The 21,001-nt window shown below is 43.4% G+C and overlaps 1 protein-coding gene across 1 annotated transcript in view; it reads right to left on the bottom strand.

Moving 5' to 3' along the window:
- Positions 1-20,588, bottom strand: part of LOC109925715 (unconventional myosin-Ib-like) — a 186,940-nt gene extending 166,352 nt beyond the window's left edge. The window contains exons 1-3 of the mRNA XM_048618877.1: positions 20,497-20,588; positions 2,939-3,073; positions 1,620-1,735 (exon numbers count right to left, since the gene is read on the bottom strand). Of these exons, the coding sequence (XP_048474834.1) occupies positions 1,620-1,735; positions 2,939-3,064 (242 nt within the window). The 5' untranslated portion in view covers positions 3,065-3,073; positions 20,497-20,588. The remainder of the gene's footprint in view (positions 1-1,619; positions 1,736-2,938; positions 3,074-20,496) is intronic.
- Between the last annotated feature and the right edge of the window lie 413 nt (positions 20,589-21,001).

The raw sequence follows: 21,001 nt of genomic DNA, 5'->3' as shown, positions 1-21,001 counted from the left end.
TTTGGTGACGTCATTGGAGAAAATATAAAATTTAGGGAGATCCAGGGCAGGAGAAATACAAGGATGAATGCACACTGCTGTCATTAGCAACCTGCTTACAACTGAAGTGGTTGTTCATTTGAGATGATCAGAAATAGGATCAGGGTGTTGACCAAATGTTGATTATACATCACGTGTAGGATAACAGCTGCTAAGCTGGATAGAATATTAGATTTACAAATACATCTAGGCACCATAAATCCAATAGTCATATTTTGACAAACTTCCAAATATTATTTCCTCTCCTCTGTTCAAGATGCTGTGTACCTCCAAGGGAACTGATAATCCTCACTTTGCCCAACTATCCATTTTTCACAGATGGTGACTGTTGACCAGGGCATTCAACCATTGGAACAACACTGGTAAGGGCAAACGTGTCTACAGTTGAGAGGGGGCAGAGGAGATTTAACAGGACATTGACCCTGGGAATGGAGTGTTTCAGTGACAGAGAGAGATTGGACAGTCTGGGGTTGTTTTCCTTGGAGCAGAGGAGACTGAGAGGGGGACCTGACTGAGATGTATAAAATGAGGAGCGGAATTGATAGGGTAGACAGAAGAAACTTTTCCCCCTTGATGGAGGGGTCAGTGATCAGGAGGGTATAGATTGAAGACAGGAGGTTTGGCGGGGGTGTGAGGATTTGTTATTCACCCAGAGGGTGGGGGAATCTGGAACTCACTGCCTGTGAGGGTGATAGAGGCAGGAACCTCTCAGAGCATTGAAGAAGTGTTTAGATGAGCTCTCACGATGCCAAGGCCATGGGGCCGAGAGCTGGGAAATGGGGGTTAGGATAGTCAGGTGGTTGTTTATGACCAGTGCAGACACAATGGGCCAAAGGACCTTCTTCTGTGCTGTACATCTCTATGACTCTAAACTGGATTTTCTTCATGTCTGTTCTGTTGGCTTCTTCTCACCAAATGAAACAGCACTCACAAAACTTAAATTATCTGGGATTGTATTTGCTTGAATTCATCATACATTCACTTTAATCAACAATCATATTATTAAAAAGAGGCATTGATCCACATGCTGATCCAGCAGCTCAGTGAAATTTGAACGGTTGCCATGTGGAGGTGAAGCATTCTCCTGTATGTTTAGATAGACTGTATGATACGCATTGATGGTAATCAATAACACAAAGTAAGAAATAGATAGCCTGATCAATAAATGCATTCCCTGTGTGGTAGAGATGACCAGCAAGGTCTCAGGTTCAATTCCTGGTCTGTGCTGAGTTAACTATTTGAAATGGAGGCAACACAAGCTTCAGTCCCTCCTGCCAGCTGATTGCTGCTGTATGTGTACAGGCAGTGGATGAGGACAGGATTGTGCTCCACTGAGATGCCTTCCACAACCCAACAGTCTGCCAATGCTCACTCTAAACCTGCACATGTACAATGGCCACTGGGGGCAAAATATATGAGTCCTGCTGTTATCTACGGAACAAGACCTCAGCAGGGAGTCTATGGCCACTGGCCTGCTGAGTGGCTGGTCAAACAAGGCTGGCAATTCTCTATTGTCATCATGGAAATCAGCAACAAGGGAAGGGATAGCTTTCACTGTTTCTGTTGACTGCAGTACTTACATGTGAGGACTCAACTCGTACAGGTTACAGTTGCGGTACTCATTGATCTTCTCCAGGCTGTAGATAGGTAGCATCATATAGGGATTGATTGAAATAACCACACTCCCAATGTAAGTCTGAGAGAAGATATTAAACACCAAGAGTCTTTCAGCATCTTAGTGATAGTATTCAAGATTGTCCTAGTTCAGCTTTTGACCCCTGACCACATTAGTACACGCTTTTCCCAGGTCTGAAAACACTGCTACATCCCCATTCAGTGTCATCCATTGTACGTTAGGTGATGTGCACATACAGTGGTGCTGGCTTATAGATAATGTAGGAATGCCAGGCTGCTGGGGCAACATGTACGTTGTAGATGGATAGTGATGGTAGAGGCTCGAACTTCCTTTCCATCACATGGTTGACCAGGAATTTCTCCTGCTCTCATCATCTGCTATTGACGTGTTGGAAGGATTTACAGACAGATGTCCAAGCTGTTTGGCTGTGAGATGGACACATCTTCCTTGGCCATAGAGTCCTGGAGTGGGACTCAAAGCTGGAGCTTCTCACTCAGAGGCAGGGATGCTACCCACAGGATTTCCTCAATATACAGTGCACAACAAAAATACATGAACAAACTTAAAGACCATTCTCTGCCACTTAACAGATGAGGTATCACGAGGAATTACCTCAGTCTATCGCCCAATCAGTCACTGCCACGTCAGTAGACAATGCTAGAATTTCTGTTGACAGTTAGCTGGACATTCTCCTGCTGTTTAGAACAATACCCAAAGGAATTTTTGGCCACGCCTTATTACAAACTGTTTCCGCTTCCTCCCTCCCCATCAGCTCCAAAATGTGCTCCCCTCTCTGTTTCTGTAAGCACCGATTCCTACCGGGAAACAGTTCCCTAGATTGCCCTCTGATCACTTTCCTATTTGTCATTCCTTATTTGCGTTAGTTAAGACAGACAGATTGGAAATTTCCCGTATTTTTGGCCTTCACTCAGGTGGAGAGTGAATGGGACTTATAGCCTCTCAAACCCACATTATTGTCAGAGGAATCATAGCCAGACCGAATCCCATCTAGTGAAAGTCACTAGATAGCAATCAGGAATTGAAATGATGACTGACGCTAAACCAGAGGTGTTACAGTCCCATCCATGGCCTGGCTGAGATCAGCTAACTCTGCACAGACTGGCAGCAATACCTGTTGTCTTCCTGGGGTTCAGTGCCTCACCTGAACAGCACATTTATTCACTGTACAATATGAGACGCCCAAAAATATATGGTCTCAATTGACTGTTACAAACATCATGAGGCTCTCTTCAATGTACTTACATAAATATCATTGTTATTGTATCTTTTCTTGAGGTTAGAAAGTAAAGATTCATCAGTGAGGGGGTCTAACAGCACCATGTCACCCACCCCAACCATATTGTCCAGATAGGAAGACTTCTTCTCCATGGTTAGTTACTGCAAAGAATGACACCAACATTATATTAATTAAACTATTTAGCAGGGCAAACACAATGAAACAGTTGGTACTGCAGGCAGCTATGACCAGATATGAATACAGACTGTGTCTTGTAGCATTGCACAAACTCTTTTCAAAGTCCAATTTCTCTCTGTTACTAACACTGACAATAAATATTGCTTCAGTTCACCACCTACATTACCTTTCACTTCCTGGATCACTGCTCCAAGAAATGAGAGCCATATTATGTGAGTGAATGGGGCACAGTGTTTTGGAGATGTTGGGGGTCACCCTTCCAGGGTATGGCGTTAGGTAAATGAAACATAAGGGATTTTCTCTCCATTTCCACCTATTGTTGTGGTCTCCCAATGCTATGATCTGTATCCTCTTAGCTGCCACAACCTCTGATTGAACAGGCCAGAGTCGAGATTTCCTCATCATCCAATCAGAAGATACATAACTAAGCTGATGGACTCTGCGCGTCAGGAGTGATGAGATTAAACCCACAAGAGTCCTCTCATACCTTGTATTAAAAAAAATTCTTATCAAGCTAAAAATGATCATGAAAACTAAAACTTGCAATGTTTCTGTTGACCCAACCAATTAAAATAAGGGTCTAGGCCTGAAACGTCAGCTTTCCTGCTCCTCTGATGCTGCTTGGCCTGCTGTGTTCATCCAGCTCTACACCTTGTTATCTCAATTAAAATAAAAGATCCTTTACTGAGTGAAAATGCAGGAAAATCATCTGAAATTTTCTTGATGTTGATAAGTTTAGATCATCGATTAATATTGTACCTGATTAACAACAGCCCAGGCTGTCTGCACACTTTGCCATTTTAAACTTTGGTGGATTGAGTTCCTTTGTGTGATTTCTAATACACATTAGCTTGTCTGTAATTCAGTGCTGTGATATTATAGCTACAAGGTTAGACAAAAATTCCAATCAACAACACTTTTATCTCTGGGCCCCATCCATTAGGAGCTTATTCTGTAAAAACAAAGCAACCCAGTAACTAATTGGTGCATTTACTGGGAGTCGCAAAGAGAGGTAATTAGAATAAAGTGCTGATAAACAAATAGATCTCGAAAGGTGTACGTGGATCTATGCTCTAACACTGTACTTCCCAAACCTTTTCCCACTGTAAAGCTATTTTGAGGCTTGAAAATTGTGGTGACTCCTCAGTGAGAATGGTGAGAGTGCAAGCACGGCTTTTGTAACTTGCACATAGTTTCACGGCAGCCATAAACGGCCTCAGATCTCATGACCCCAAAGACCCCACATGGGGTCCCAACCATCAGTTTGAAAAGCACTGCTTTAATAACTCCCACCTCTGGCTATTGTAAAAAATAACATTACTGATTCAAGTGCAGTCTACTTTCATTTACAGCCAGACTTTCATGCTTTAAGTGTCTGTAAAACGAGGTAACAGAAGTACACTGGCAATGTATTAAGGGACCATGTATACCAATCCCCATGTTAACATCACAAGTCAGTATGGTACCAATGGGCAGTTCACAGAATCATATAATGGTACAGTACAAAAAGAGGCCATTCAGCTCAGTGTGTCCGTGCCAGATCTTTGGAAAAGCTAGCTAAGTAATTCCTCACTCTCATTCTTTTTCTTGATAGCCTTACAAGTGTTCCTTTGCTAGTATTTATCCAATTTCCCTTTTGAAAGTTATTGTTCAGTCTGCTTCTTCTGTGTATCTAGCTTCCCTTTAAGTGCATCCATGCTATTTGTCTCAACCATGCTCGGTAATGGCAGCTTCCATAATCTTACTGCTCTCCGAATAATGGTAACCAAGTTCTCCACATAACTGTAACTCTCTTTTCCCTGGTACCATTCTAGTTAATCTCCTCTGTACCCTCTCCAAGGCCTTGACCATCCTATCTCAAATGCAGTCCCCTTGCTCTAGGATTTATATTAAATATTTTGCCAAAATATGGCTCCAAATCCTCCCTCTTGCCATAGTCTTGGCTCCAGGGGCAAACAAGACCCCTCCCTTTCTTATGTTCCAATACTGCAGTCTCCTTACAGTACTCATTATCAGAACATGACACTGACCTTGCAAGATTTCTCCTAAATTAAGTAGAAGTAAGATAACAATTTGTCAGATATACATTAACATTGCGTCTGCTTGTTGTACTATAATGTTCATTTTTATGATGATTGATCTTTGGAGTATCATGTACTTATCTCAACTAAGGAGTGATATAAATGTTCGTATACTGAGAAAATGCTGACATACTATCAAGCAGACTGAGCAACACAGAGATAGTGAAACCCTGTTAGTTCCATCAATACCAATAGAAGCATCCTAACTCCTTGATGGTTCTGCTGAAGGTTAATGCATGAGAAGGTCTGCAGTTATCCACACAAATACCTGGCACAGCCAGCACTGACATCTTGTGATTCCTGGGAATCAGCATTACAATGCCAATAACAAATAGTACAATGATCTGACTTGAACACAGTCAACGTTACAGAAGAGTAAGTGCTGGAGGTCTTTAAAAAAACATAAAAGTGGATAAATCTCTGGGACCCAATCAAGTGTATCTCAGAACGCTGTGGAAAGTTAGGGACAAAATTGCACGGCCCCCTAGCAGAGATATTTATATAATCTACAGCCACGTGAGGTTCTGGAGGACTGGAGAGTGCCTGATGCTGTGCCTTTATTTAAGAAAGGCTGTAAGGAGAAGCCTGGGAATTATAGACCACTGAGTCTGACATCAGTGGTGGGTATGCTGTTGGAGGGGATTCTGAGAGATAGGATTTACATGAATTTGCAGAGGCAAGGTCTGATTAAGGAGAGTCAGCATGACTTTGTGCATGGGACATCATGCCTCACAAACCTGATTGAGTTTTTCTAGGACATAACTAAAAAGATTGATGAGAGTAGAATGGTAGATGTTGTCTACATGGACTATAGTAAAGCTTTTGACAAGGTTCCACATGGTAGACTAATTAGTAAAGTTAGATCACATGGCATTCAGGGAGAGCTGACTAATTGGATACAAAATTGGCTTGACGTTGGGAGACAGAGCATGGTTCTGGAGGGTTGTTTTCTGGACTGGAGGCCTATGATCAGTGGTGTTCCACAGGGACTGGTGCTGGGTCCACTGTTGTTTGTCATTTATATAAATGATTTGGATTAGAATATAGGAGTCATGGTTAGTAAGTTGCGGATGACACCAAAATTGGTGGCATTGTAGAAAGTAAAGAAGGTTTTCTAAGATTACAAAGGGATTTTGATCAATTGGACCAATAGGTTGAGGAGTGGCAGATGGAGTTTAATTAGGATAAATGCGAGGTATTGCATTTTGGTAAAACAAACAAGGACAGGACTTATACAGTTAATGGTAGCACCCTGGGTAGTGTTGTTAACAGAGAGACCTGGGGGTTCAGGGACACAGTTCTTTGAAAGTTGTATCACAGGTAGACAGGGTGGTTAAGAAGGCATTTAGCACGCTTGCCTTCATTGCTCAGACCATTGAGTATAGGAGTTGGGGCATCATGTTGAGGTTGTACAGGATGTTGGTGAGGCCACTTTTGGAGTACTGTATACAGTTCTGGTCACCCTGCTATAGGAAGGATATTATTAAATTAAACAGGGTTCAGAAAAGATTTACCAGGATGTTGCCAGGACTGGAGGGTTTTAGTTTTAAGGACAGGCTGGGACTTGTTTCACTGAAGCGTAGGAGGTTGAGGGGTGACCTTATAGAGGTTTATAAAATCATGAAGGGCATAGATAAGGTGAATGACTAGGGTCTTTTCCCTAGGGTGGGGGAGTTCAAAGCTAGGGGGCATACTTTTAAGGTGAGAGGAGAAATTTTTAAAAAGAACACGAGGGACAAATTTTTCACACAGTGGTTCGTCTGTGGAATGACCTGCCAGAGGAAGTGATAGATGTAGGTACAATTATAACATTTAAAAGACATTTGGACAGGTACGTGAATAGGAAAGGTTTAGAGCGATATGGGCCAAAAGCAGGCAAATGGGACTAGTTTAGTTTGGGAAATCTGGTTGGCATGGACAAATTGGACCGAAAGGTTTGTTTTGGAGCTGTATGAATCTGTGCCTCTTAACTAGCAAATTGGTACAATTCATGGGAGTCTGGAGGAGGAAGGACTTGTGGTGCCAGGGGAATAATGGGGTGGAGAAGGTAGAATGGGGACTAATTGCTTCGATCTTTCAAAGAGCTGGCACTGGTTTAATGGGCTGAATGGACACTTGCGGTGCTGTATCATTCTGTGAAGTACTGGTCAGTCTTTTTAATCAAGTGGCAGCTGCATTGGGCATTTATCAAAACTGTTCCAAACTTTAAAAAAAATATATATAAAGAGCATCATAGCTCTTTATGGTTTGTAAGGCAAATCTTTACACCGATCAGTTGAAAAAAAACGGTCTTGCCCACCCACTGTATAATGGAATCACACTGTGCTGAAATCAAACAAACGATTCATCAGACAAGGAAGTGAAATTGATCTGGACTCAAAGCATCCTCTTAAAAAGTTAACCAATTTTCGGATTGTCCAGCAAATGAATTTTGGATCCTGCTATTTTAAACTGGGTGTATTCACAATTTATTTCCTTACCTTGAATGCAATGTGTGTAAACCTGTCTGCGTGCAGTGGGAAAGTTGTCTTGCCAAGCGTTATGTGGTTTTAATGTTCTCTCTCTCTCTCTGTTTGATTGTATTTCCCCGGTTGGGTTTCAGGGTCTCGCTTCCATCCTCCTCTCTTTGCTGATGCTCGGGAAATGCTGCTGTACCTTCAACCGGCAGTCAGGGCTCCCTTTCCAAATCTTCAGTGTCAGTACCTCCACCTCTCCTTCCGGAGCTGTATTTAAATTCAGACTAAAAATACACCGTCCAAAGGGCACTGACAGAGATCATTAATCAACCTGTTCAGGTATGTCATGACACACCTTTGGAGCAGGTAGGACTTGAACATAGGCCCCTTGGCTCAGAGGTAGGGACACTATCACTACACCACAAGAGCCTCTGGCACTTACTTATAAGCTGATGGTATCATCAGGCACTGAAACATTTTCAAAGATCTGGAAGAAAGACATTTGAAACTTTTGCGTCAAAGGGGCAAACAGTGTCTCAGTACCTGGCTCAATTTCTTTTCTTAGCTTATCTGAGCACGTGGTTACCAAAGTTCTGTCAGGGGAAACACTTAAAGTGGACACTGTAAGTCCCGACTGCTAGCAGTCTTCCAAATACTGCCCTCAGAAGTCACTCTATGGATAGATGTCTGGAAAGTGAGTGTGGAATTCACAGAACACTTTGCAGCTATTTGTAAAGTAGACTGCATTGATTACTCCCTGTGAGAAATTCTTCCTGACCTCAGCCCCAAATTCAGCATTCATCTATCCTTTACATACTCCAGACTCAGAACAACGTGCATTTATATGTCACCTTTAGCCTAGGAAAACATCCCAAGGTGCTTCACAGCAGCAATTATCAAACAAAACTCAACAACAAACTGCATCAGGAGATACTGAGACAGGTGAGCCAAAGCTTGATCAAAGACCAATTATGGTACTTAGAAAGAGAGGACTTACATTTATCCAGCACCATAACACTTCCCCAGGATATCCTCAGATACTTTACAGCCAGTAAATGGATTGTGTGTGTAATGAGTGCGGGCAATGTGTGCCTAGATCCCAAATGGACTAGTTAATCTGTTTTTGGTATTGTTGCTTGTGAGAGCAATGTTGGCCCGGGAGACCAGGGGAACTCCCAGCTCTTTTCAAATGGTGTCATGAGATCTTTAATATCTGCCTAAGTACGTTGGCGCTTCTCTTCCTTGATCTTGTCAGTGCCCATTTGACCCTGAAGAGGCAGCAGGTACTGCCCATCAAAATGCTTAGGCCTTTTGTGACTAGTGGGCAGAGAAAAATCCTTACTATTTAGTTTTGTAAGTTCTTTTCATTGAAGTTTCAGTGGATCAGTTAACAAAAGACATAAAATTTGATGATATCCTGATTTCATTTTGTGCCAAGCTTTTCTTGCTTGTTAAACTATTAAGAGTAGACTCCCTCCAAAAGGTTCACTGTTGGTGCTGTTTTATGTCAAATAACATTAGGGCAATTCAGGCTAGAGTTTAAAAGGATGAGAGGAGAAGTCTGTAAGATGCTAAAGGGGATTGACAAAGTAGATGTCAAGAGGATGTTTCCTCATGTGGGACAATCTAGATTGAGGCATGATTTAGAATGACTTCTCTCAAAGGGTCTTGATTGTGTGTGGGGCAAATGCTGGGACATTGAGTAAATTTAAGGAGGAGATAGACAGATTTTTAATTAGTAACAGGTTAAAAGGTTATGGACAGCGGGCAGGAAAGTGGAGTTGAGGCCAAGGTGAGATCAGCCATGATTGTATTAAATGGCGGAGCAGCTCAAGGGGCCTTACTCCCAGTTCTAATGTCCCGATACCATGTTCTGAAAAATAATCATACTGGACTCCAAATGTTAAATCTAGATCTGAAATTCCAACTCTGCTTTCTCGCCACAGATGCTGCCAGGCCTGCTGAGGTTCTCCAGTATTCTCTGTTTGTTTCAGATTTCTAGAATCTGCAGTATTTTGCTTTTACATCAGTACTGTTCCCATTTGTCCACCTATACAGGTAGAGATGGAGGGGGAAAGAGGTCTCAGTTTAACGCATCTAGGAGGCAGCACTTTCTAGCTTGGTGTTTACTCAATATCCATCATCTTACAGAGTACTTTCAGACTTCTCTCAGCACACACTTTGCATTTTGGAAATGTATGCTGCCACTGTCGCTGATAGAGGGCCTACCACAGGTTTACGAAAATTCAAACTAAAATAAAATCAACACTGCACATTGCGCACCACATAGCAACTGATTCCAGACAACAGGGAGCTTGAATGGTACTTGTGGGCCAAACCAAAAAAAAAGGGAAAGAGGAAGTGTCCAAGAAAAAGGGAACTTAACATCAAAAACAACACCTGCACTTTTTAAATATGAAAAAAAAAGCAACCAAGTAATTGAATGAATTCTTAAAACACAACTATAGGGTTCTAAGGTTTTGGAGTAGATTTGTAGCTTGGGTTGTGGGTGTTGAGGTTGGTTGGCTCGCCGAGCTGGTTTCTTGTTTCGCAGACGTTTCGTTACCATGCTGTGTAACATCCTCAGTGCAGCCTCCGACGACTGGGACAACACCAAGATCCTGGGACAGGCTAGGCAGAGACAGGCACGAGAATTCCTAGAAGCATGGCACTCCACGAAGCATGCCATTAATAAACACATTGAACTCGACCCCATATACATTCCACTACGAAGGAAAACCGGAAGTGAGGGAATCCATCTCAATGGACCGCTATAGGGTTCCATATATTTCCTGGCACAAATAGTTTTCTGCGCAGTAAATATTCTTCTGTGATGTGCAGAACTTATAAAGTTAAATTCCAGAATCAGGGCAGGACTTAAACATTTAATGGTAAGGTCCTGGGGAATGTTACTGAACAGAGAGAACTTGGGGTGCAGGTTTATGGTTCCTTGAAAGTGGAGTCGCAGGTAGACAGGGCGGTGAAGAAGGTGTTTGGTACGCTTGCCTTTATTGGTCAGTGTGTTGAGTATAGGAGTTGGGAGGGTCATGTTGCGGCAGTACAGGGCATTGGTTAGGCCACTTTTGGAATACTGCATTCAATTCTGTTCTCCCTGCTATAGGAAGGATGTTGTGAAACTTGAAAGGGTTCAGTAAAGATTTACAAGGATAATGCCAGGGTGGGAGGATTTGCGCTATAGGGAGAGGCTGTATAGATAGGTTGGGGCTATTTTCCCTGGAGCATCGGAGGCTGAAGGGTGACCTTATAGAGGTTTATAAAACCATGAGGGGCATGGATAGGGTGAATAGACCAGGTCTTTTCCCTGAAGTGGGGGAATCCAAAAGTAGAGAGGTATTGGTTTAAGGTGAGAGGGGCAAGATTTAAAAGGGACCCGAGTGGTAACTTTTTCACGCAGAGGGTGGTGCGTGTGTGGAATGAGCTGCCAGAGGAAGTGATGGAGACTGGTACAATAACAACATTTAAAAGGCATCTGGATGGGGACATGAATAGGAAGAGTTTAGAGAGATGTGGGCCAAATGCTGGCAAATGGGACTAGATTTATTTAGGATATCTGGGTCAGCACAGATGAGTCAGACCGAAGGGTCTGTTTCTGTGCTGTATGTCTCTATGACTCTATAACTACCGTACAATGATGCCCTCTGCTGAATATTATAGACATAATCATTTTGCCATTTAGGATCCAGGGATGTATGAATTTTTGTGTGGAGTTCTCCTGCCAGCCTGTCATAAGATCAGTGGAAGAAAAAAAGGCTTACATTTATTTAGTGCCTTTCATTATCTTAGGAAATCTGAAAGTCAATGGCCTCACTTCAAAAATAACTTCATTGTTATAATGTAGGAAATGTGACAGGCAATTTGCATGCAGCAAGTTCCCATAAACAGCAATGTGATAATGACCAGATTCTTGGCTGAAGAATAAGTATTCTCTTACATTCACTTGACAGAGCAGCTGGTACCTTGGTTTATCATTTCACCTTAAAAAAAAATCATACCTTCAACAGTGCAGCACTCCCACAGTACCACACCGAGAGTGTCAGCCAAGATCAGCCACAGAAGAGAAAAGTAAAATCAGCATTTCTGCAGCTCTCTCACCAAAGCTGCAGTGGACGAGTGTCAGAAGCTGTGCAGACCTTCATCCATTTGTGTTTTCAACAGAAGTTTTGGACAGAGGATTTTTTGTTTCTTTTCCCATCTAATTTCTCCCTCTCCATTCAACTAGGCTTGACTCCTTGAGCAATGCTAATGTTAGCAGGCAACTGAGGTGAGAGTGACTGCCCTCGCCCTCAAGGCAGTGCATTGCAACGTGCAGTGTCTTGAAAAGTGCAATATTTACTTTGTTCACTTGAATCCATCCTACACATTTCTACTAACATGGAGAATCTGTTAGGGTCTGCGAAGGCAGTTTTAATAAAGGAAGCCATGTGTTGCTTGTGGAGTTTTAATTCTAAGTGTTTGAGGCTGTCTTATGCAGTAAAACATCAAGGAGCCCTAGCAAAATTGAACATAGAACATAGAACATAGAACATAGAACATTACAGCGCAGTACAGGCCCTTCGGCCCTCGATGTTGCGCCGACCTGTGAAACCAATCTGAAGCCCATCTAACCTAAACTATTCCATTATCATCCATATGTTTATCCAATGACCATTTATTCTGACTTTATTGTCATCACGGATATGTGACTAAAGGGTGACCAAGGCTGGAACTGAATGTTCAAGGATATTGAGTATTTAAGAAGGATAGGTGAAAAAGGAAAAGGAAATAAAAGCAAGATACTGTGGATATGGGAGATCCGAAATAAAAACAGAAAGTGCTGCAGAAACTCAGCAGGATTGGCAGCAATCAGGTGTGGGCTGATATGTGGCAAATAACATTTGCGTGACAAAAATGCCAGGCAATGACCATGTCCAACAAGAGCGAATCTAACCATCTCCCCTTGACAATCAACTGCATTGCTGAATCCCTGACCATCAACCTCTTGGGTGTTACCACTGACCACATACTGAATTGAACTAGCCACATAAATCCTGTGGCTGCAAGAGCAGTTCAGAGGCTCGGAATGGCTTCCCAAAGCCAGTCCACCATCTCAAAGGTACAAATCAGGATTGTGATGGAATACTCTTCTATCAACTCTAATAACACTCAAGACAAAGCAGCCCTACTTGATCGTCACTCCATCCACCACCTTCAGTACTCACTCCCTCCAACAGCGATGCACAGCGGCAGCACAGCGTACAATCTACAAGATGCACTGCAGCAACTTGCCGAGGCTCCTCCAATAGCACTTTCCAAACCCGCCACCTCTAGCCCCATTCAAGTTCCCGTCCAAGCTACTCACCAACCTGACTTGGAAATATATCACCGTTTCTTCACTGTCACTGAGTCACAATCCCTGGATTCCCTCCCTCAGGGGCATTGTGGGTCAACCCACAGCAGGTGGACTGCAGCGGATCAAAAAAGGCAGCTGGCCACCATCTTCTCAAGGGGGCAACTAGGGATGGGCAATAAATGCTGGCCAGGCAGCGACACAAAATGAATACAATGAATAAATAAAAAAGCAGACACACAGGAACAGACCAGGTGCAAGTTCCCCTCTAATCCCCAGGCACCATCCCGACTTGGAAATATATTGCTGCTCTTTCAGTGTCACCAGGTCAAAATCCTGGAACTCCTTCCCTAACGGCACTGCAGAGGTGTCCCTGCACCACATGGATTGAAATGGTTGAATGAGGCAGCTCACCACCACCTTCTCAAGGGGCAAATATGGATGGGCAATAAATGCAAACTTTGCTCCCATGTTTTAGGGTTCCTGTGAAACAGTGGTAGTGATGCCATCTCTGGGCCAGAAAGTCTGGGCTCAAATCAAACCTGTGCTGGAGATGTTTTATACAGGTTGGTTAAAAATATTTTTTTTTGCTTCCATGCATGGATTCCCCTGAGATAGAATATCCTGATGGTTTTCCCATCTGCTACCAATATTTCAAGGGACACCCTGAAGAAAAGACATGCACAGCTCTTCCCTCCAAAATGAAGATTTTATCAAAGGGGTTGCAGGAGTAGAAGGGCCTGGGTATATATGAAGGTGGCAGCACAGACAGAGACAGTAGATTATAAAGCATAAATGATATGCATATACAGGATTATAGAGCTTTATTAATGGGGCCATAGAGTACAAAGCAAGAAGGTGATGTTGAACTTGTACAAGACACTTGTTAGATCTCAGTTGGAGTACTGTATACAGTTGTAGGAAAGATGTGAACACGTTGGAGACAATGCAGATGTGATCTACAAGAATGGTTCCAGGACTGAGAAACTTCAGCGATGAGGATAGATTGAAGAAGTTGGGACTGTTCTCCTTGGAGAGAAGGCGGCTGAGAGGAGATTTGATAGAGGTTTTCAACATCAGAAGTGGGGGTTGGACAGAGTAGATAGGGAGAAGTTGTTCCTGCTCAATAAAGGAAAAAGAATGAGAGGGGCATAGATTTTAAAGTCATGTGCAAACGAAGCAAGGGTGAAGTGAGGAAAAAACTTTTTCTCCCAGCAAAATTAAATTGCATTTATTTCAATGCAAGAGGCCTGACAGGTAAGGCAGACGAACTCAGGGCATGGTTAGGAACATGGGACTGGGATATCATAGCTAATACAAAGACGTGGCTCAGGGATGGAAAGGTCTGGCAGCTTAATGTTCCAGGGTTTAGATGCTATAAGAAGGATAGAAAGAGGGGCAAGAGAGGAGCGGGGGGATGGTGATTTTGGCTAGGGATAACATTACAACTGTACTTAGGGAGGATATTTCTGGGAGGTCATCCAGTGAAGTTATTTGGGTGAAACTGAGAAATAAGAAAGGGGTCATTACCTTATTGGGATTGTACTACAGGCTCTCCAATATCAGTAGGAAATTGAGAAGCAAATTCTTATGGACATCTCAGACATCTGTAAGAATGACAGGGTGGTAATGGTAGGGGATTTGAACTTTCCAAACATAGATTGGGACTGCCATAGTGTTAAGGGCTTGGAAAGAGACGAATTTGTTAAGTGTGTACAAGAACATTTTCTTACTCATTATTTGGATGTAACGACTAGAGAAGGAGCAAAAATTGACCTTTGTTTGGGAAACAAGGCAGGGCAAATGACTGAGGTATCAGTGGAGCAGCACTTTGGGGCCAGTGATCATAATTCTGTTAGTTTTAAAATAATTATGGAAAAGGACAGACCGGATCTAAAAGTTAAAGTTCTAAATTGGAGTAAGGACAATTTTGATGGTATAAGGCAAAAACTTTCAGAAGTTGATTGTGGGAGGCTATTCACAGGTAAAGGTACAGTTGGAAAGTGGGAGGCCTTCAAAAATGAGATAAGATGAGTCCAGAGGAGGTATGTTCCTGTTAGTGTGAAGGGCAAGGCTGGTAGGTGTAGGAAATGCTGGTTGACTGGAGAAATTGAGGCTCTGGTCAAGAAAAAGGAGGCAGCATATGTCAGGTATAGAAAGCTGGGATCGAGTGATTCCCTCAAGGAGTATAAGGGCAATGGGAGTATTATCAAGAGGGAAATCAGGAGGGCAAAAAGGGGGACATGAAATAGCTTTGACAAATAGAGTTAAGGAGATTGGAGAGAATAGGGCCCCTTAAAGATCAACAAGGCTGACTATGTGTGGCACACCACGGGAGGTGGACGAGGTGCTAAATGAGTACTTCTCGTCAGTATTTACTGTGGAGAAGGATTTGGAAACTACAGAACTTGGAGAAATAAAAAGTGACATTGTGAAAAGTGTCCATATTACAGAGGAGGTGGTGCTGGATATGTTAAAACGCATTAAAGTAGATAAATCCCCATGACCCGATCAGGTGTATCCCAGAACTCTGTGGGAAGCTAGGGAAGTGATTGCTGGGCCCCTTGCTGAGATATTTGTATCATCGCCAGCCACAGGTGAGGTGCCAGAAGACTGGATGGTAACTAATGTGGTGCCAATATTTAAGAAAGATGGTAAGGAAATGCGAGGGAACTACAGGCTGGTGAGCCTTATGACAGTGGGTAAGTTGTTGGGACAGGATTTACATATATTTGAAAAGGTAAGGACTGATTAGGGGTATTCAACATGGTTTCGTGTTTGGGAAATTGTGTCTCACTAACTTGATTGAGTTTTTTGAAGAAATGCCAAAGAAAATTGATAAAGGCAGAGCGGTGGATGCTGTCTGTATGGACTTCAGTAAGGTGTTTGACAGGGTTCCACACAGTAGACTGGTTAGCAAGGATAGGTCACATGGAATCTGGGGGAGCTAGTCAATTGGATACAAAATTGGCTTGAAGGTAGGGGACAGAGGGTAGTGGTGGAGGGTTGTTTTTCGGACTAGAGGCCTGTAACCAATGGTGTGCTGCAAGGATTGGTGCTGGGTCCACTGCTTTTAGGCATTTATATAAATGATTTGGATGTGAATATGGGAGAAATGGTTAGTACATTTCCAGAGGACACCAAAATTGGAGGTGTAGTGGACAGTGAAGAAGGTTACCTCAGAGTATAACAGGACTTGATTAGATGGCGTGATGGGTCGAGGCAGAGGGAGTTTAATTCAGATAAATGTGAGGTGCTGCATTTTGGAAAGACAAACCAGGACAGGACTTATACACTTAATGGTAAGGTCCTGGGGAGTGTTACTGAACAAAGAGACCTTGGAGTGCAGGTTCATAGTTTCTTGAAAGTGGAGTCGCAGGTAGACAGGGCGGTGAAGAAGGTGTTTGGTATGCTTGCCTTTATTGGTCAGTGCATCGAGTATAGGAGTTGGGAGGTCGTGTTGCGGTTGTATAGGACATTGGTGAGGCTCCTTTTGGAATACTGCATACAATTCTGATCTCCCTGCTATAGGAAAAATGTTGTGAAACTTGAAAGGATGCAAAAAAGATTTACAAGGATGTTGCCAGGGTTGGAGGGTGTGAGCGATAGGGAGAGGCTGAATAGGCTGGGGCTATTTTCCCTGGAGTATCGGAGGTTGAGGGGTGACCTTACAGAGATTTATAAAATCATGAGGGGCATGGATAGGGTGAATAGCTAAAGTTGTTTTCCCACAGCAGGGGAGTCCAAAACTAGAGGGCATAGGTTTAAGTTGGCAGTGGAAAGATATAAAAGGGATCTAAGGGGCAACTTTTTCACACAGAGGGTGGTGCATGTATGGAATGAACTGCCAGAGGAAGTGGGTGGGAGCTGGTACAATAACAACATTTAAAAGGCATCTGGATGGGGACATGGATAGGAAGAGTTTAGAGGGATATGGGCCAAATGCTGGCAAATGGGACTAGATTAATTTAGGATATCTGGTTGCATGGATGAGTTGGACCAAAGGGTCTGCTTCCGTAAGACATTGGAGCAGAAATTTGGCCAATCAGCCCATCCAGACTGCTCTACCATTCAATCATGGCTGATAGATTTCTCAACCCCATTCTCCCGCTTTCTCCCCACAACCCTTGATCCCCTTGACAATCAAGAACCTATCTATCTCAGTCTTAAATATACTCAATGACCTGGCCTCCACAGCCTTCTGTGGCAGTGAATTCCATAGATTCAACCACTCTCTGGCTGAAGAAGTTTCTCCTCATCTCCATTCTAAAGGGTCTTCCCATTAAGGCTGTGCCCTCAGGTCCTAGTCTCTCCAGCTAATGAAAATATCTTCCCAATGTCCACTCTATTCAGGCCTATTCTGTATTCAGGCCCACTCTATTCTGTAAGTTTCAATTAGATCCCCCCTCATCCTTCTAAACTCCACCAAGTATAGACCCAGAATCCTCAAATATTCCACGTATGTTAATTTTCATTCATTCCTAGGAACATTCTTGTGAACCTTCTCTGGACCTGCTCCTTCCTTCCTGAGATATGGGGCCCAAAATTGCTCACAATATTCTAAATGTGGTTTGACCAGAGCCTTACAAAGCCTCAGAAGTACATCCTTGCTTTTATATTCTAGTCCTCTCTAAATAAATGCCAACATTGCATTTGCCTTCTTAATTACTGACTCAACCTGCAAGTTCACCTTATGAGAATCCTAGACTAGGCCTCCCAAGTCCCTTTGCACTGCAGATTTCTGAATTTAGAAAAATAATCTACACCTCTATTCTTCCTACCATGCATGACCTCACACTTTCCCATGTTGTATTCCATCTGCCACTTCTTTGTCCACTCTCCTAACCTGTGTAAATCCTTCTGTAGCCTCCCCGCCTCCTCAAAACAACCTGTCCCTCCACCTATCTTTGTACCATCTGCAAACTTAGCCAGAATGCCCTCAGCTCCTTCATCTTTAATGAATAAAGTGAAAAGTTGTGGTCCCAACACTGACTCTTGTGGAACAGATGCTGTCAGGGAAGAGCACTATAGAAATGTGGAGATTGTTTAAGGAATGCATACTGCGTGTGCTCGATATGTTTGTCCCTAGCAGGCAGGGAAGATGCGGTTGATTGAGGGAGCCCTGGTTCTCAAGAGAGAGGTCGAACAACTGGTTAAGAGGAAGAAGGATGCTTACGTAAAGTTTAGGAAACAAGGATCGGAAAAGGCTCTAGAGGGATACAAGTTAGCCAGGAAGGAGCTGGAGAAAGGGCTTAGGAGAGCTATAAGGGGGCATGAGAAAACCTTGACAGATACGATCAAGGAAAACCCCAACGCTTTTTACACGTACGTGAGGAATAAGAGAATGACCAGAGAAAGGGTAGGGCCGATCAAGGATTGTAAAGGGAATTTGTGCACAGAGTCTAAAGAGATAGGAGAGGTCCTTAATGAATACTTTTCTTCGGTATTCACAACTGAGAGGGACCTAGTTATAGGGGAGGACAGTGTGAAACAGGCTGGTAAGCTAGAGGAGGTGGATGTTAGTAAGGAATATGTATGAGGAATTTTGAGGAAGTTGAAGATAGATAAGTCCCCCGGGCCTGATGGGATTTATCCAAGGATTCTATGGGAGGCGAGGGAAGAGATCACAGCGCAGATTGGAGAGTGGCAAACGTCATTCCCTTGTTCAAAAAAGGGAATAGGGATAACCCCGGAAATTACAGGCCAGTTAGTCTTACTTCAGTGGTGGGCAAATTATTGGAAAGGGCTCTGAGAGATAGGATTTATGATCACTTGGATAGGCACAGTTTGATTCATGATAGTCAGCATGGATTTGTGAGGGGTAGATCATGCCTCACAAAACTTATTGAATTCTTTGAAGAGGTGACCAAACACGTGGATGAAGGTAGAGTAGTGGATGCGGTATACATGGATTTACATAAGGTGTTTGATAAGGTTCCCCATGGTAGGCTCATGCAGAAAGTAAGGAGGCATGGGATAGGGGGAAAATGTGGCAGATTGGATTCAGACTTGGCTGACCCTTAGAAGACAAAGGGTGGTAGTGGACGGAAAATATTCAACATGGTGCTCAGTTACGAGTGGTATACCACAAGGATCTGTCCTGGGTCCTCTTCTATTTGTGATTTTTGTTAATGATTTGGATGTAGGAGTGGAAGGATGGATTAGTAAGTTCACAGACGATACGAAGGTGGGTCGAGTTGTGGATAGTGCAGAGGGCTGTTCTAGGTTACAAAGGAACATTGATGGGATGCAGAGCTGGGCTGAGAAGTGGCAGATGGAGTTTAACCCTGAAAAGTGTGAGGTGATTCATTTTGGAAGGACAAATTTGAAAGCAGAATACACGGTTAACGGAAAGATTCTTGGCAGTGTGGAGGAGCAGAGGGATCTTGGGGTTCATCACCACAGTTCCCTGAAAGCTGCCACCCAGGTGGATAGAGTTGTTAAGAAGGCATATGGTGTGTTAGCTTTCATTAATAGAGGGATTGAGTTCAAGAACCGTGAAGTTATGCTCCAGCTATAAAAAAGCCTGGTCTGGCCACGTCTGGAGTACTGTGCCCAGTTCTGGTCGCCTCATTACAGGAAAGATGTGGAAGCGTTGGAAAAGGTGCAGAGGAGATTTACCAGGATGTTGCCTGGAATGGAGGGAAGGTCTTAGAGGAAAGGTTGAGAGAGCTAGGACTTTTCTCTTTAGAATGACGAAGGATGAGAGGTGACTTGATAGAGGTGTACAAGATGATGAGAGGCACAGATACAGTGGATAGTCAGAGACTTTTTCCCAGGGTGGAAATGACTATTACGAGGGGGCATAATTTTAAGGTGATTGGAGGAAGGTATAGGGGAGATGTCAGAGGTAGGTTCTTTACTCAGAGAGTGGTAAGGGCATGGAATGCATTGCCGGGGAGGGTAGTGGAGTCAGCCTCATTAGGGGCATTTAAGCAGCTATTAGATAGGCATATGGATGATAGTATAGGGTAGGGTTGAGGTTAGACAGACTTTAGGTTTAGGGTAAAACGTTCGGCACAACATTGTGGGCCGAAGGGCCTGTACTGTGCTGTACAGCTCTATGTTCTAACACCACTTGTCACTGGCTGCCAACCTGAAAATGACCCTTTTAACCTCATTCTCTGCTTTCTGCCAGACAGCCAATCTTCTTTCCACGCAAGTACCTTGCCTCGAACACCATTGGCCCTTATCTTACTCAGCAGCCTCTTGTGCAGTACCTTGTCAAAGGCATTCTGAAAGTCCAAGCAGAATAACATCCATTGGCTCTCCTTTGACTAACGTTTCCGTGCTGTACAACTCTATGGCTGTACGTAGTTACGTCTGGAATGCACTTGCTAGAAATGCAGGTTCAATTAATGCATTCAAGAGAGGCTTTGGATGGTTATTGGAATAGAAATGGGGTGCAGGGATGAGGAAAACACAGGAGATTAGCACTGAGGAATAAAACTTGCGCAGGAACGATGGGCTGAATAGCCTCCTTCGCCGATTCATTGACGTACCTTCCCAGCGTCAGGCCTCGGATACCTCTGATGTCATACGCACGGCTTGCGGCCTGACGTTATTTCTTCGAAATCAGCTGTTTAAGCTCGAGATCCAGCGCTGCCGCTGTTCCCGCGCACACTCCCTCCCTCCGCGCGCCTATGCACACAGGCTTCTAGCCAATCACTGCACGCCATTCGGGGGAATGACGGGACCAAGCACCAATAAGCGTGCTTGGAGGGTGGGGTAAGCGTTGGTTTTACGGACAGACCGCCGAGGAGGTTGTTGAGTTGTTGGAATGGCCCGCTGGGTCTGTATGTTGTGCTGTTTGGGTGTGGAGTATTGGATACAGTAAATACGTATTACAATGTAAATAAGTAACACGTCAACAAAAACAGTCATTTCCGAACGGGGTCTTGCGAGTAATATAACAGATCTATGCATTTAAATTTGGGGTGAATAGAGGATTTCAGGTAAGACAGCAACTTTCTACGTTAAGGCCTAATTGCTGTTTGCGCATTGATT

Source organism: Rhincodon typus, chromosome 41 (assembly GCF_021869965.1).
Source record: "Rhincodon typus isolate 14 chromosome 41, sRhiTyp1.1, whole genome shotgun sequence".
NCBI lineage: Eukaryota > Metazoa > Chordata > Chondrichthyes > Orectolobiformes > Rhincodontidae > Rhincodon > Rhincodon typus.
This window is presented reverse-complemented; position numbering and strand designations above follow the sequence as displayed.